Here is a 17514-nt window from a genome sequence, read left to right as displayed (position 1 = left end):
TCACGCCACTGCGCAGCCGCGAGAAGGCGGTACCACGGCGGCTGCGACATGGGGGGGCGCGGGGCAGACGCCGGAAGTGGCAGTGGTACGGGTCCTACCGAGGGGTACTCACTGCCGGCAGCGTCCACCAGAGCCGGGGCGAGAGCTAAGGCCCGAGGGGGTGGGCGTGGCGGCCGCCGAAACGCAACACCCTCTGTTCGCTCTTCTCGCGGAGCGGCGCCGCGTCGCTCGCCTCCACCGGCTGCCATGAGCGAGCGCCTCCGCCCCAGGTGAGACCGCGGGGACCCCCTTCCTCTCCAGCCCCTCGCCGATGCTCCGTCTTGGGGGATGGAGCCGAGGGGGCGCGCGAAGCGGAGTCCGAGCAAGCGTGGGCCTTGCGGGTCTCCATCTGGGTGCCCTGCGGTCCGCGGGAGGAGGGGAGAGGGATGCGCGAGTGATCGGGGTACCTGGCCCCTGAGGGTGCTGGAGGAGCGACCCTCCAGGGTCTCGGTCTCTCCCCATCCTATCTTTTCTTCCTCTGTCTTTCCCTATTTGGAGTGAAGTCTGGTCAGTCCCGGGAGTGAGACGGTGGCCCTACAGCGTCCCTGTCCTAAATTTAGGAGGATGGGGGGATGGGAGGAATGTGTGATCTTCGAGAGGGAGCCCCTAGGGCGTCTGTGAGGGGACAGGGCGGGGAGCTGCCGGCTCCCCAAGGTCAGAAAGAAGGATTGGGCTTAACCCTGCCGCTGGGAAGGATTCGGTTAGACTGAAGAACTTGTGCCCTGGACGGTTGTGAACACAGAAGGGCAGCTGACCACAGTGGCTTGCGGATTCTCGGGCTGTAGCATTAAGAAGAGGCAGGATTCTAAACTGTTTGCGTGGGGAGCCGTTTGACTCCGAAGGCGGGAGATAGGATTACATCGCGATGCGCTGCTTTCCCACGGAGCGTGGCCTCAGGACCCGTAGGGGTTTTAGGCTTGCGTGTACTGAGTAGAGGCCAGACCGAGCTGCGGTTTCTTTCTTTTCTTTTTTTCTCCTTATTTCCTCCCGTAAGAAGGTGGGGAGGAGAACGTTGGGATTGGATACCTTAGAATGAAGAGGATCAGCATTACTTCAAATTAGAAAAATCCCTCATGGTGAAGTTTGGAGTGAAAACCTATAGATTACCAAGTCCAACTCTTTCGTTTTTCTGATGAAGAAACATTTAGAGAGCTCCGTTGATTTACCTGGGTGTTTCCAGGTTCACTCCTTTCCTTTATTCTGTAATAGTCTCAGTGAGACTTAAGTGAGTAAAATAGGATTACCTTGGCAGATTATGCTGGATCTTTTCTTGTTTCATGTTTTCTTGGCTCTGAATGTAATTGATAGTCTTTCCACAAGTACCCTGCTCTGAAGCATAGTTAATTCATCGGATTAAGGTTCTGGACAGCATCCTGAGGTTATTTGGTCTAGTAGTGAGAATATAGGGTTCTCCAAATTTCTGCATAGAATTATTGCTTTGGGTCATGTAGTGAGTGGGGCATAAAGCCTCTACTTGTATAGAAAAGTAGAGTAGACTAAATAGGAAATTAGGGGCCCAGTTACCAACATGCTACCAAAGTTAGTTACGAGATCTTTAGATATAGTAAGTCTCGGTTGACTGCCATTTTTTTTCCTCCCAAACCCAGTTTATACTTCTGATAGTCTCTTGGGATGTCTCACATATCTGAAAAAGTCTAAATATTTCCTACAAAAGATTCCTTTTATCCAGGGCTGTACACAGATAATCTGAATGTGTTTACACTGGTAGCAGATTCATTTTATCTAGTACACAGATAATCTCAACCTGTTTATACTGGTAACTTCTTTACTGTGGAAGAAGTCGTTTGATTTGGATAGGAGTTTCTTACCTACTTTTCTCGTCACCCCATGTTTCATGGAGTATGATGGACCAGCTCTGCCAGCCCTAGCTGTCTTAGTATCTCCAAGTCAGTTCACTTCTCTGGCTCTCTTTCCTCGATTTTAAGATGAAGGGTTGGTCAAAGGTGGTGGTTTTTCAAACTGTTCCACAGTATAGTCACATGTCACTTAATGACAGGGACACGTTCTGCTAAATGTGTCATTAGGCGATTTTATTGTTGTGTGAACGTCATAGAGTGTATTTACACAAACCTAGATGGACTAGCCTACAATACACCTAGGCTATACGGTACTAATCTTATGGGGCCACTGTTGTATATGCAGTCTGTCCATTGACCCAAACGTTGTTATGCTACGCATGACTATTGCCTGGGGTGGCTATGGAGCGTGGATGTGTGGCAAGGAAGCCCCTACTTGAGCCAAAATAGATCCTTTATGTCTTATATATATTGAAGGATATTTTTTCAGTGGGAAGAAAGGGTTCTGTTACTTTTTAAAAAAAGGTTGAAAACCACTAGTCTCTGTCCTCAAAGATTTCTTCTATGCCCCATCTCTAGGAGATGACAGAAAGGTTGGAGAGAAATGAAATGATGAAAAGTGAGGTAATCAGCCATCCTTAGAAATAACAGATGCTGAGCAATAATCTGTAACTAGATGGAAAGAGAGAATATTATCAATTTTAGGGTGGCTGCTAAAATTTATAACCTGGTCTGTGGCATTAATGTTGAAAGTTGTAATCTAACTGATTGTGGAGATAGGGTTGAGTGTGAAGCTGTGATCTTGGCAATTATTAACGATATTGTTGCAAGAAGAATGTTTCAAGGACAGAATCTGCGAAGAGCCTAGAAAAGGAGAATGAAGAATAGGTAGGGCTCATTCTTAATCCAGTACCATCCAACGCAGAGGCCCCCCAACAGGCCGAAGAGATAATTCTGGTACTTTGAGAAATTAGTTGATTATGAGGCAGGGATATTCCATGTGACTTCCCCAGAGTTTAGTTGAAATCTGCAAAACCAGCCCATCCTCTTTCTTCTTACGCTCTTTTTGTCTTGCAGCCTCCTTGACACTCATAATCTTGTTGCTAGAAGGATATATCCCCCATTATAGATGAGGACACTGGAAAGTTTTGGTCAGGCTCATAAGTTTGGTTAGAGTGACTCAGCAACCCAAAGCACAATCAGCTGTTGGCACACTGATAAAGGAAGAGTTTGGGGACCAACATACTGCTGTTCGATGAGTTTCTCTTTGAGTGTCAACTGGCCTTCCCTCAGACATTGCTCTGTAGTTGCATCACATTCCTACGAACATTCTCTGGTCATATTAGGATGAAAGTAGCAATTTCTTGGTTCAGATCTATAATACACATCCATTTAATGGTTATTAAAACCTGGTATTCATCTAGTTTGTAAACTTCAAGTACTTCAAAATAATGTGTAGATAAGATCTAATCTCCTGGGAGAAGGTAGGGAGCAGAAATGATCTTATTTTATAAACAGCTGAGTCTTAGGATGAGATAAATGGTGTAGCCTTCGGCAGGTTGGTTAATGCTTTATCGGAACCACACACCTACTGTTTATCATTCCAAAACTAAACTGGATCCATACTCATTAATAAAGTTATATGTATTCAGACTGTTGCAGAGTATAGGGAATTAAGCTCAAGGTGATGACTTCAAGTTTCTTCAATATCCAGACGTCAACTCAAAACCTTCGGATTAAGGGCCTGCCATGTAGGCCCTGCCAGCCTACTCACATAGAAAGTATAATACTGTATAGAAGATACTGTATGCTCAAATCCACTATTTGCAAAAAGATGTTTTTCCCTCTAGCTATAGAAATTGGAACCTTTAAGAGTTCTCATTATAGTAAATGATGCTGCTTTGTGTAAATTGGCCAGCACTGTCCAATAGAATTTTCTGCAGTGATGGGAACTTCCTGTGTCTGTGCTGTCCAATACAGCTGCCACTAGCTCCACGTGCCCATGGAGCATTGAAAATGTGGCTAGTGTGACTAAGGAACTGGATTTTTTGTTTTTTGTGAGGAAGATCAGCTCTGAGCTAACATCGAATGCCAATCCTCCTCTTTTTGCTGAGGAAGACTGGCCCTGGGCTAATATCCGTGCCCATCTTCCTCTACTTTATATGGGACGCCGCCACAGCATGGCCTGACAGGCGGTGCATCATTGCGTGCCTGGGATCCTAACCCGGGCTGCCAGCAGCGGAGCGCGCGGACTTAACTGCTATGCCACCAGGCCGGCCCAGGAACTGGATTTTTAATTTTATTTAATTTAAATTTAAATCACCACATGTGCTAGTGGTTAACATATTGGACAGCAGAGTTCCAGGCAATTTGACTTAAAATTCTACCTCTCTTAATTTATTTCTGTTTTCTAACTGGGGTTTAGAAGTCCTTTTGACAGCACTTGATTTTTGCATAGAACACGTACAAATTTTGTCTCTATTGCACATCTGAAAATACTTAACTGAGAAAGATGTGTGATTTTTCTTTAAACCTGGAATTTTTAAGCAGCTTGTGCCACAATCTCAAAATAACCAATCTGGTGAAGTAATTTATATCATAATACTAGGGAGTGAAGTGAGAATGATCAAGTTAATGTGTCCAAGAGCAGCCTTTACAGTGATTGTCCAGAAAAGTAATTTAATACTTTAGAGGGCATGGAGCTTTTGTTTAATGTGATAATTGGGGAAAAATTAGAGATGAAAGGAAACTAGAGATTAGAGGCTACCACGGACCTCTAATGAGATTCCTGTGTAGCACCATTTCTATATGGATTTTGAGGGTAAATAGGCAAAGGCAGCCACTCCTGTCTTAGATGTTGTCATATGGAAGGGAGCAAAATGAGGTAACTTGGAATTGTAATTTCAGAAAATGTAGAAAGACAATAACCTTAATTAGGTGGAGTTTGAAAGCTTAGTCATTAACGTCTTCCTGCTCCTATTTATTCCCAATAGGCATTTAAAATTGTCAAGCTTCTTTTTAGAAATTAGTTGTGCTAATTTAAGATTGACCTTACTGCTGCTGTTTTATATTTTTGCTCTTTGTGCGGTGATCGTGTATTTCCAAAATTTTTTACCTGTTGAGATATCATATGATGAATGATATTTTCTGAGGTGAGCAGGCAAATTTATATGTTGTCATGGTTTACAATTTTAAGTGTCCAAAAGATCAATTGTTAGGTATTTTTTCCTTCTTGTGATTTAATTTCAGGAAAAGGAGAAGGAATGGCAATGAAGACGACCACCATCTTCCCCCTCAGACCAAAAGGAGTAGTAGAAACCCTGTCTTTCACGATTCCTGGGACACAGAGGTAGGAAGTGTGGGCAGAGAGTCTCTGCTCTTTTCGTTACTTGAGCTAAATAACCCAGTTTCTTCCGTGTAATTAAAATTATTCTTCAAATAAATAAAAGTGATCTTACTTGATTACAGTGGTTTCAATCCTTTTTGAGTCATGGCCCCTTTGAGGAATCTATGCACCCTCTTCCTGGCAAAACGGTCTATGTCTGCATATAGTTGTATGTACACACACTCCAGAATTTGTATTTATTAGAAGTTTCACAGACCTTTGAAAGCCCATCTTTGAACCCCCTATTTGATATTTCAGAAACCAACTTATTTTCTAGTAGTTTATAAACCATTAATTGTCCTTAAGACAAGTATATTTTGTTGCTTCCATTCACGTCTTTAAGAGAAACTATATAAGCATTCAGAACATATAGTGTATATGTATGCAAAATCCTATTTTTATGTGTTTTTACTTTTTCATTGTGTTGTTCTAAAAAGAGCTCTTTTGGGAGGTAGAGGGGAGGGGAGAGAGAGGGGGAAAGAGCTCCTGAAGCTTTGGTTTCCTGAAAGAGTGCTTCAGTATGCATCCTGGGGAGAAATGTTCTGTGCAGTCGAAAGGCTGGTCTACAGTGGGGAAAGGAAGCTAATATTGAAGTGATGCTACTATTAAATTATGCACCCAAAGACCTGACCCTTAACAGCTGTCACCCTAACAGAGAAGCTCCTCAATGGCAAAGATTCCTAAGCCCTAGCCTCATAACTTAGGAGAATTCTGTATATCACAATTCTTGCACAATCAAAATAATTTGTACTTTAATTAGTTCTTGATAATAGGATTTGACCTATATGCAGTCTTTACCAGAAATCCAAAGTAACTCCCAAGGGAAAAAAAATCAGTAACTATCATGTCGGTAATACTCATTCAGGAACAATTAATGAACAGTGCAGATTAGATCCTTCTATATGGACACTGGAGTTTCTGTAGCTTTTATCTTTCAAAAAAAAAACTTTTACCTTTTAAAAATCTTTGTATCACTTTTTTTTTCCTCTTTTTTCTTAAGATTAACAGAAAGGTAATTGAGCTTTTGTTTAATGTGATAATTGGGGAATCTCACAGATGAAAGAAAACCAGTGATTAGAGGCTCCCATGAACATCTAATGATAAAACTGTAACAATAATTGAGTTTCTATTATTCTTTTGAATTATAAGACTATGCACTAAAAGACTGTTGCAGTGGTTACTTTCATGGTATCAGCGTGAATATTTCTTTTCCTGTGTCTGTATGTAAATGCCGCTGTATGATGTTTACATTAGTTCAAATGGATAGTTGGTCTCTAACTCTTTGTATTGATCTTTTTTCCCTATATCTACAGTTTTGATGCCTGAGAACAGGAATATCAACGTCATTTTTTAAAAATTAAACATTTGTGATCTCTTATTTTATATAAGACTCATTAGTATTAATTTTTGTTTTAATTGCTGTTTGTGGAAAATGACCTTCACTCCCTTTCTAAAACCTGTGCATTGGTATCACAGAAGAACACAGTGTGTTGTTATGCAGCCTCTTGGTTCATGTGTCTTGTTCTTACTTGTCCAAAGAAATTCAGCGGTTAAACCACTCTGTAATCATTAGTCTGAAGGATGGACTAGATTACCCTTGTTAATTAACAGTGACTACAGGTGATTTTTGTCTGTCATGGTAATCTGTCCTCGCTGGTAGACCCCTCATGGGCAGTTGGGACCATCCATTTCAGCCTTGCAGACTGAACGTTTACCAGCACTTGGAATGAGTGGCCTCTTGTGCAGGTCTTCCACAACCGTGGGATTAACAAGTAATGAGGCCGAGTGAACCCAGGGAGAGCCAGAGAAGCAAAAGGCAGGGGAAGACCTTTAAAATGGAAAGTTAAGCCCTGAATAATTGAATCGTCACCACTGGAATAGATCATTATTGTTTATTGCACAAAAATATCAAGTGTAGGAGCATTTGGCTGCATTTTGACAATTGTATATAAAAGGGAAAATAATAAAACAATTACTAGTGGATTATTTTATTAATTTATAAAATATATTATTAATGAAAATGTTATCTTTTAATTCTAAGGTAGGGGCAAAGATGTGAGTTTCTTTACAACTAACTTAATTAAGAGAAACCATTTCCTTGTCTTTCCTGAAATACTTAAATAATTTTAGAATTCTTTTTCTTGTAACTTGAAGAACTTTGATTTGGAGGGAATTTGTTTTAATTCTAAGAGAGATTTAAAATTGTTATTCATAATTAATTTCCTAAAGTTACCTTTTTCTCCTAAATGTGGTAATATTGGCAAGTACTGGGAAATAAGATGTGAGGTGTTTGAATTATGTTCGTCTATAAACTATGCCACAAGTAAATCATAATTATCTGTAAAACGGAGATAGTATATGCCTCTTTTTTCCCTAGATACTGTGAAGCTAAAGAATGTGAACTCACTTGCCAGATTAGATGTGTAAAGAGAAACTTTTAATCTACTTGGCATTTTCTTTCTTTCATTTTAGTAGGTATTATTATTTCTGCTTTTCAGGTGGAAAAATTGGGGCACAGGAAGATAAAGTAACTTGCCAAAGATACTCAGCTAGTAAGAGGCAGGGTGGGGAGCCCCAAGCTTGACTCCCCAGCTGCTTGCTCCTGACCATGGTATGTGCTGTCTCACAGGAGACAGGACGGAAGTTCTGAGCGACTTGGCTAAATATATCCAGGGGCAGCTAAGTTCTACACATCCCTCCAATCATGGGAACAGAGAAGAATAATTTTCCTCCCCCTATCTTTTAGCTGGAAAATATTTTTCTGAGTAATACTCTGATATGGTATTAGCTAGAAAGCAATTTTAGATTTCTAGCTAGAAAAAGTGAAGAAATTGGGGTCTAGTGATTTTTTTTCAAAACTCTTAATTGGTCTTTGAATTGAAGATCTTGAATTTTAATTCAAGGGACTTAGATTTAATGACTTGTGAGCCTTAAGATATTATTTTTTATGTATTTTATTTTTATTTATTTTTTAATGTTCATTTTTTAAATTTTTGGTGAGGAAGATTGTCCCTGAGCTAACATCTGTGCCATTCTGCCTCTATTTTGTATATGGGATGCTGCCACAGCATGGCCTGACGAGCAGTGTGCAGGTCCGCACCCCGGATCTGAACCCATGAGCCCTGGGCCGCTGAAGCAGAGCGCGCAAACCCAACCACTATGCCACCGGGCTGGCCCCTCTATTTTTTAAATCGAGATGTAATTTAGAGGTATAGGAATAAAAAATTTTTTTGTAAAGCCATTCTTGATGAATCATGTTAGTTAATGTCTAAGTCAGCTTCATTTTTATCTTCAGTGAGCCAGAAATGAAACGATTGATCAATTTGTGTTCCTGTTGGGTCCTGTACAAAGGTAGCCACATTCCCTGATCTTGGACAATTATTTGGATGGGTAAAACTAGCTCGATTTCACTTATTTAAATTTGTTCTCTTAGGGGCTGGCCTTTTTGGTTTCAATTGTATCTTTACTTGTAGTAGGTGTAATGCTCTTTGCTTTCAGCTTTGATATCTTTATCTACAAATTACACTAGATGTTTCCATGTAACTCTGGCTTCTGGTATGTAGGTATATGCCATATAAAAAGTGCTGCTACCTGAATAAATAAAAGCAGTGTCTTTTTTAAATACGAAAACCCCAATTTTTTTTATACCTTTAACTCACCAAGACCATTTTGATTTTTCAGATCACTATGAAGTAAAGACAAGTAGAAAGTAAGAAAATGTGGAGATAAAACAGAAGTGGCTTACCTGGAACAGCCTCTGCCTTTTTCTTGTCTCTACTAGAAGGGGAAAATTTTTGATGTCATAATCCTAAAATCCCAAGGGTGTTCTTTTTTTTTTTTTTTTTTTGAGGAAGATCAGCCCTGAGCTAATATCCATGCCCATCTTCCTCCACTTTATGTGGGACGCCGCCACAGCATGGCCTGACAAGCGGTGCGTCGGTGCTCGTCCAGGATCTGAACCCGGGCCGCCAGCAGCACGCTGCTCCACGGGGCTGGGCCCCCCAGGGGTATTCTTAGTGGGAATGTAGAGGCGTTACAAAAAAACAACAGAACCAGGGGAATCCCTGTGTCATGAAAATTAGGATTCTATAAACCCATTTGTTTTAACTGATAAGAATTAGCAGAATGTTGGGTGATTTTTTTTTTAATAGTGTGAATTTGGATGACAGTGGGAGCATTTAGCATAATTTTTTTAAAAGATATCTTAAGGCTCTTAGTTTTTGCCCATCTCATCTTTAATCTATAGTCGGGTAGTAGGTACATCCTAAGAGAACTGTTTTGGCAGACTCTGGGGTAAAACTGTTAGGGTTGTGTGTTTAAAACCCAGTAGCAAATTACCTCTGAAATTAACCTCTAAAAGGGTCCGTTCAAAATAGAGGAACACGTCTTTTCAAAAGTTAGTCTAACTTGTAGTGTGCATTTTAAGAAACTTTGCTCCCAGTTGAAGTCCTTGAAGTGTTTGTAGTACATCACGTCAACTCACAGCATATCAAGCTGCCCCAAGCGGTTTCATATTGAAACTGAATGTTAAGTCTGTTAAGTAATGAGGATACAAACCTGTTTTTCTACAGGTGAGGATTATTTTTTTGGCCTGTTGAAATTTCAGCAAAATGAAGTGATAGATAATGGAATATTTTAGTTAGGAAGAAACTTAAAACATGTTATGTGGTCCAACTTCATCTTATAAAGATTGACACAGAAAAGTGGCCACCTGCCTTTTCTTTCCTTGCAGATTTAGAAAGTGGTTTAAATTAACCTACTGAATTCATTTGGAGTCTTATGGTCTCACTGGTATTCGCAGACCTGGAGCCCTCCTAAATTATTGGCCACTTTGGAAGCACAGAATCTTATTACATTAGATGCTCGGACAGACTTGGCAAGGATCATCTCTTGCACATAATTCAGATTCTGCAGTGGCCTTAGAATGATGTTCATTATGACTCCAGGCATGGAGTATATGCAGTGAATGAGATTTCTTTTTTCTTTTGAGGCTAACGTGAATTAAAAGCACCAATGAATGAGGAGATGGAGGTGAGGGGAAGCTGGGGCTTGAAAGAAAATAAAACACGCTGTTGATCTGGTTTTCTAATTAAGAAGAGAAAGTATACAGCTCTAGGTAATAAATACAAACATTTATTCTGGTTCTGTTTTTAATGAAGCAGAGAGACTCAGTAATTAATAATCCTGCCTGGGGGGCTTTCTGAAGGTTGTTAGCAGAAATAGTCTTTGGAGTTACTTCATTTCTACCATGGGTATAAATGGGTTATCTCTTCAACTGACTCCACACCCTGGGAAAATCAAGTGAAGGGTAGGCCTAGCTGAGGGACCAGCAGTTCCTTACCTCTGGTATATCACGTGAGCCCTGCGGACTAAGAGAATGAACTGCAGCTTCCCTGTCCTCTGCTTCATGTTTATATAGATTCTTCCTTTCTGCCGCAGAGAAAGAAGTGTCCGTCTGCCTCTATCTGCTATACTTTCTGTCAAGGCTCCTGAAAGTTCTTTCTCGTATTTCTCCCTTCTCTTAACCTCGTCTGATTCTTCTCATCCACTGCTGCTTTGATGAGCTAATGTGCTCTTGCCCCTTCCCAGCTAATCTTGTCTCTGCCTTATTTTCCCCTAGGCTCACTGTGTGCTCTCTCTCTCTCCCCTTCGCCACCAGCCATCTTCACTGCTGGTGCTTGCCCACCTGCCTTCCCTTGTTTCGGGATCCTGGCCGCGTCCTTGACTAAGGCTCACCGCTGCTCTTTCCATTCAGCAAACACATCCTGAGCACCTCGTATTTTCCAGGCATTGTCCTGGGTGCTCAGAGTCAACTTGGATATCTCCTTCATTTCCTTCCTGAATCCCTCCCATCTCCCTCTGGGTGTGACACGTATACCCCTTCATTTACATTGCCACAGTCCTCATGCGGGCCTGCTTTCGTGCTTGATGTATTAGAGAACTTCCCAGCTGGGCTTCTGCTCAGTCTGCCCTACCTCCTTCATCCCACACAGATCCCTAGAATCCTCACTCTTAAGTCTAGATCTGTGCATGTCTTATATGCTCACAGCCTGTTCCTACAGACTTTGGGGCACTTGATAATCTAGCCATAACTTCTCATGTATATTTTGTCTTACCAACTCTTCCTGGAGTGGGCCCAGCCACACCACACTATTAGCTTTTCCTCCCCAAAACACTCCTTTCTTCTGATTTTGCTGTTATTGTTCTCCCTGATTATTACACCCTGCTTATTAAAACTCTTCTTCATCCCTCTAGGCCCAGTTCAGACACCATGCATTTTAAGGAGCCTCTCCTAGTTCTCTCCATCAGCACCCATTTCTAGATTCCTCTCACTGCGATAGCTGTGTACCACTGTATTGGTGGCTGTATTTCCACCGTATTCTTCTTGATTAAACTCAGTAAATTCTCATTGAATGGTTAAGGAGCCCCAGTGAAAGACCACCTGGTACACAGCAGGCACACAAACATTTGTTTGGACAACGGTTGGATATCAGAACTATCTGTGGCTACTTGAGCCAGGTTTTCCAGAGGTGGGGCCCTGGCATGAATGCTTTTTAAAAAAGCCCACAGGTGATTCCAGAATAGACTGTGTCATGACAGTTCTGAGTCTTACCCAGTTGTCTGCAGTTACAAAGACGTGTACTGGTAGATTTTATTATTGCCTAAGCGAATCTAGAATCCTCCCTTTTCACACAGATCTTTACCACAGGATTCTTAGGAGTTGTCTTGGTATATTTAGGGAGATACTCTTGGTCAGAATCTTCCTAACTTTAACTTTATTGGACTTGTCTACACATGGATTTGCAGGGGGATTTTATTTCACAGATCGTGACCTTATTCTCTTTTGATTTGTAATACAAATTTGTTGTCAAAATACCCTGGTCAGATATTAGCACTGAGCCTAAATGGAAAATTCAGAGAAAAGAAAATGAGCGTTGGAACTGTCGATTTGGATAAATTTTCTGGTGAGTGGTCTCTGTAAGGAATCAGGATCATGGAGATAAGATTCCTATTTGATGAGTCTTTCTCAGTCCCAAAGTCTTTGGACTCTCGTTTCTCTTCGGTAAAAGAATTTGTCGTCTTTTTAAGAACAGGTGGAATGAGGTAGACACTTCCGTACTAGTTTATCAGTTGTAATTTTCAAAACCATGCACTGTCGAGTAGTGGTCCCTGACCCCCGCCCCCCAAGCAAAAGCTCTACTAAGTGGGGAAAATATGATTTTTTTTCTATCTTAAGTTCTTTGGTTTTATAAGACAAAACGATTTACTTCTGTGTGTATCTTAAGGCACTGATAGAGACTTAATATTCGATTTTATGCCTTTAGGGTTAAAAGGAAGTAATGGTCTTTGCTCTATTCCATAAAGTAGACCACTTTGATGGCTGACGGTGTTAAAATTGGTATAGTAACTTTCAAACTTTTTTGACCCCGTCCCAATAGAAATGTTTTATTTTGTGACCCAGTACGTACCAAATGTAGTTGTGCATAATTGAACAAAAGTTCACGGAACAATTACCCTTAGTATGTTGCACTCTGTTTTCTTTTATTATGCTGGTTTGCTACCCACCAATGGGTTCAGTTTGAAAAACACTGGTCCATCTGTAGATTGTGAGATATTCCTTAAAGCCTCCCCAATAGTGAGAAGACTCGTCTGTTGGCAGGAAATTGGCAGGAAATAGGAACCAAAACGTCTTTGAAAGAAATGTATTGTTCTTACGTTTGATGCGTATATATGTAGCGTTTTATATGTATTAAAATAACACATCAAGTGCATTCACAAGATTCCCAGATTCTATATAGGCTCTCTTTTATTGATTTAAAAGTATCATTGGCCTGCACAATGCAACTGAATGCAACTGAAGCAGTTTTAGAGGTTCTTAAGTAGTTAAGGGAGGCAAAACGGTCTTTCTGGAATCTTATTGACAGTCTCTCTCTCTATTTTTTTTTGGTGAGGAAGATTGGCCGGGAGCTAACATCTGTTGCCAGTCTTCCTCTTTTTGCTTAAGGAAGATTGTCCCTGAGCTACCATCTGTGCCAGTCTTCCTCTATTTTTTTGTATGTGGGACACTGCCACAGTGTGGCTTAATGAGTGGTGTGTAGGTCTGGGCCTGGGATCCGAACCCGTGAACCCTGGGCCGGGAGCACGCATACTTAACCACTACATCACCAGGCTGGCCCCCAATATATATATAAGTCTCAGTCTTGAAGTTAGAGGTAACTGAAGACCTTAACTCTATTTTGTAGTAACATTCGTTAGTTCTTATCATGATCAAATTTTTTTTCCTCAAAAGAAATTTTTTTTGTAGAAGCTATAGAAAATAAAGATATTAAAACTAACAGAAGGTCCACGGGGCCGGCCTGGTGGCGTAGCTCTTAAGTTCGCATGCTCCGCTTCGGCGGCCTGCAGTTTGTAGGTTTGTTTCCCGGGCACGGACCTATGCACTGCTTATCAAGCCATGCTGTGGCAGTCCCCCATATAAAGTGGAGGAAGATGGGCACGGATGTTAGCCCAGGGCCAATCTCCCTCAGCAAAAAGAGGAGGATCGGCAACAGATGTTAGCTCAGAGCTAATCTTCCTCACCAAAAAGAAACAATAATAGAAGGTCCAAATTCTAAATATTTTGGCATATATATCCTTCCAGACTATTTTTGGTGTACATATATGTAAACATTAAAGAAAAACATTTTAAAAACCAGCTAACATACTATACATACTGTTTTGTAACTTGTAAAAAAGATAAGGACATCTTTCAATATTGGTATGTATACATCTCTATTATCATTGTTAACCGCTGAATAGAATTTCATTGTTATGAATTATAAGCCATGTATAATACTTTTTACACATGCATTATAATTTAACCAGTTTCTCTACTGGTTAGACATTTAGGTTGTTTTCAATTTTTAGCTATTATAAACCAGGCCACACTAAATATTTTTATACGTGTCTTTATGAAGTCGAGTTACAAGGTTTTTAAAATGGACTAGAAATTGCAGGTAAATGTATCATCCCCCCTTTTTTTTTTTTTTTAACAGTTATTGTACAGAAATCTTTTCTAACCTGTTTATTTTAAAAGAACTTTTACCTTTTCTCAGAATAGTGTCACCTTTACTACTATAGTGTGAAATAAATATAATTTGAGACAGAAACTTGACTTAATAGAAACTGATTCTAGTTCTTGCCTTCATTTTCAGATAGTACCTGTAACGAAAAACAGTAAAGAAAACAGACTAAGAGGAAACAAAGTGTCCTGCGCGGTGGGTTTCTTATCTAGTGGAGTAACCTACTTGTTAAATATTCACGACCTCCCCAGGTGCGCCAGCGGCAGTTCTAGGGTGTTCTACTCAGGTTAGGAGAGGCTTTTATGGAAAACAGTTTTATGTTTGAATTGGCTTTGACTTCTTAAGTCTTTGAGTAGATGTAATTGCTGCTGCTGCTGCTGCTGCTAACCCTGCCATCTGACTTTATTCAGCCCATTATAATGCTTTCATGAATATTTTTTTTTTACTGTAGAAAGATAGGTTGTCCCCTACTACCTATGGGCAGTGGGATATGTGACCTATGTTAAGTAGCTCCAAGTGACCTATGGACCATGATGAGTCTTGGCTTAAGCCTTAATAATGGATGCCTTTCATGAACATTGCTTTCTTTGCTGTTTCAGATAAGTATATCTATGTACGTACAGTTAGGTATAACTTTTGATCAAAAAATGGGGAGAACTAGTATTTTAAAAATTACTTTTAGAAAGTATTTATGTGGAAACATTTTATTTTGTCTATGCATTTATTTTTATAATGAAAATACATAACAACCACATTGCAAAAAAGTTACAGTTAAGGGTAGAAAAAATAAGCAACTATAATCCCTCTATTCTAACATAACTACTATGGTCTGTTTCTTTCCAGTCTTTTTTATTATGTGTAGATTTTACATAGTTGTAGGCAGACATTTCAAAACCCATGTCTTGTCTAAGGGAATATAAATTTTGATGTATCAAAGGGCTAAGTTAAAAAAAATTATACACCAGATCATTAATTACTAGAATTCTAACTTTCTCATACATTGATTCCTTTCAGCACAATATTGTGTTGAGTTGTAAATAGAGAAGGATACTGCTAATTAAATTATTGGGGTTGTCATTTATTAGAAATGCAATATTAAAATTGTAAAATACCAGGGCCGGCCCCGTGGCTTAGCGGTTAAGTGCGCGCACTCCGCTGCTGGCAGCCCGGGTTCGATCCCGGGCGCGCACCGACGCACCGCTTTTCCGGCCATGCTGAGGCCGCGTCCCACATACAGCAACTAGAAAGATGTGCAGCTATGACATACAACTATCTACTGGGGCTTTGGGGGAAAAATAGATAAATAAAATTATAAAATAAAATTGTAAAATACCTTAATTCTGAAATGGATCCTTACCATTGCCTTCTCTTTTGAGAATCCTAGCATTGGAAGGAATATTTCTGAGGGCGACTCTTACTAGGGATCTGCACGTATCTTCTTCAAGATGACTAAGACACCAAGTCATTTTTTACATTAAAAAATCAGGCACGCTTGTGCACACACATATTAAATTGCAAAAATAATATAACTTTCGGGGGCCGGCCCGGTGGCGCAGCAGTTAAGTGCGTGCGCTCCGCTTCAGCGGCCTGAGGGTTCGCAGGTTCGGATCCCGGGCGCGCACTGATGCACCGCTTGCCAAGTGTCCCATATAAAGTGGAGGAAGATGGGCATGGATGTTAGCCCAGAGCCAGTCTTCTTCAGCAAAAAAAGAGGAGGATTGGCATTGGATGTTAGCTCAGGGCTGATCTTCCTCAGGAAAAAAAAATATATAACTTTATAAAAAGTGTATTAAAGTCTTTCAGGATATGTGTTCTGCATTCAGAGAATATAACTTCATGTCCATGAGATGATAACCACAAAATTGTCACAAGTTTTTATTTTTTGTTTTAACTTGTGCCCAGGAGCCATCTTGTTATGAGGACACCTTTTTTATACCCTGTACCAGTGGCTGATACTTTCCCTTGGAGGCTGAGAACTTCCTCTTTTGATTATTGGCAATTATTGGAATGAATGATAAAAGCGGGTAGAGAAGATGCATAAAGGAATGAAGATGTAGTGGAAGGGCTTTGCCCTCGGCAGGCCTGTGCTGGAATCTGGGCCCTGTCACTTCCTAGGAATCTGTAATGGGGATCTAACCCCAGTTGACCTCACAGGGTAGTTGTGAGGAATAGAATGAAATATCTTATCTTAGGTGGACGTACTTTGTAAACTGTAAAGTCCAGTGTATGTTTTGATGCTGGTACCCCTCAAACCTAATAGGAAAAATATTCTTAAATAGGGTATTGTAAATTTAACTACAGTGTAGCTCTTAAGAAACAAAATAGCCTAATGGTGACCCTGTTTCTTTCTCCTTCCAGTCTTCAAGCAGTGACAGTGGCGGGAGCAGCAGCAGCAGCAGCATCCACAGCCCGGACAGGGCCAGTGCTCCAGAAAGCAGCTTAAACCACGTCGTCGCCGTGTCCAGCCCTAACACCCCTCAGCCTGTGCCCGAGCAGTCTGCACTATGCCAAGGCCCTTACTTCCACATCAACCAGACCCTGAAGGAGGCCCACTTTCATAGCCTACAGCACCGGGGACGGCCTCTGACTTGATGCGCCGGCAGCTTCTTGCCTTCTGTGAAGGGACAGCGCTGTGCAGATTTGATATTTCAACTTATGATGTTTTAAAAAATTGCACAAAAAAAATGCCTGTTGGCTTTTCAGTCTATATTTGAAATAACAGGTTAACAGGCAGTTGTTTACTTGTGGTTTTGCTGCACTATTGCAATTTCAAAGGGGCTTTGAAGCAGTTTTTTATAGGATTCTTTTAAGGGTGGGTATCAAATCCATGTCAAGGTAATGGTATGAGGAAATCTCATCTGTGTGTGGATTCCATAGTTTGTCCAGTTCAGATTGATTTCCAAATCTGTCAATTAGAAATTCTACTTTATGTAAAAAGGCCTTTTAAAAATGCGGGATCTTCAATTTTTTAAATTCAATAAACTAGAAAAGAGTACCTAGTTTCCATGAAAAAACATAAGTTTTTTTCCAAAATACAGAAAGCTTGATTCAGTCTTGCACTGAAATTAATTGCCATACTACCTCTTAGTATGTAGATGTCCTGTTGAAAGTACCGTCTCCTTCGTAACAGGAGAACAATCAGATCTCAGTCGAGACTGCGGAAGTGAAGTACCCTCCCTAATAACTGTTTTCTCTCTTCGTTATATATTTG

General features: G+C 40.5%; 1 protein-coding gene across 3 annotated transcripts; it reads left to right on the top strand.

Annotated features, from left to right (window-relative positions):
- Positions 1-16: 16 nt before the first annotated feature.
- Positions 17-17359, top strand: FAM104A (family with sequence similarity 104 member A). 3 transcript variants are annotated; one of them, XM_058561470.1, is made up of 4 exons: positions 17-269; positions 5106-5205; positions 14436-14554; positions 16662-16836. In XM_058561470.1, exons 1-4 carry the CDS (start codon positions 49-51, stop codon positions 16744-16746), a joined length of 525 nt encoding a protein of 174 aa, XP_058417453.1. In that variant the 5' UTR covers positions 17-48; the 3' UTR covers positions 16747-16836. The 3 variants fall into 3 exon arrangements, with proteins under 3 accessions (XP_058417453.1, XP_058417450.1, XP_058417452.1); XM_058561467.1 differs by having other exon boundaries at positions 24-269; positions 14436-14498; positions 16662-17359; XM_058561469.1 differs by lacking the exon at positions 14436-14554 and having other exon boundaries at positions 24-269; positions 16662-17359.
- Positions 17360-17514: the final 155 nt, after the last annotated feature.

Source organism: Diceros bicornis, chromosome 18 (assembly GCF_020826845.1).
Source record: "Diceros bicornis minor isolate mBicDic1 chromosome 18, mDicBic1.mat.cur, whole genome shotgun sequence".
In the NCBI taxonomy this organism is placed as follows: Eukaryota; Metazoa; Chordata; class Mammalia; order Perissodactyla; family Rhinocerotidae; genus Diceros; species Diceros bicornis.
This window is presented reverse-complemented; position numbering and strand designations above follow the sequence as displayed.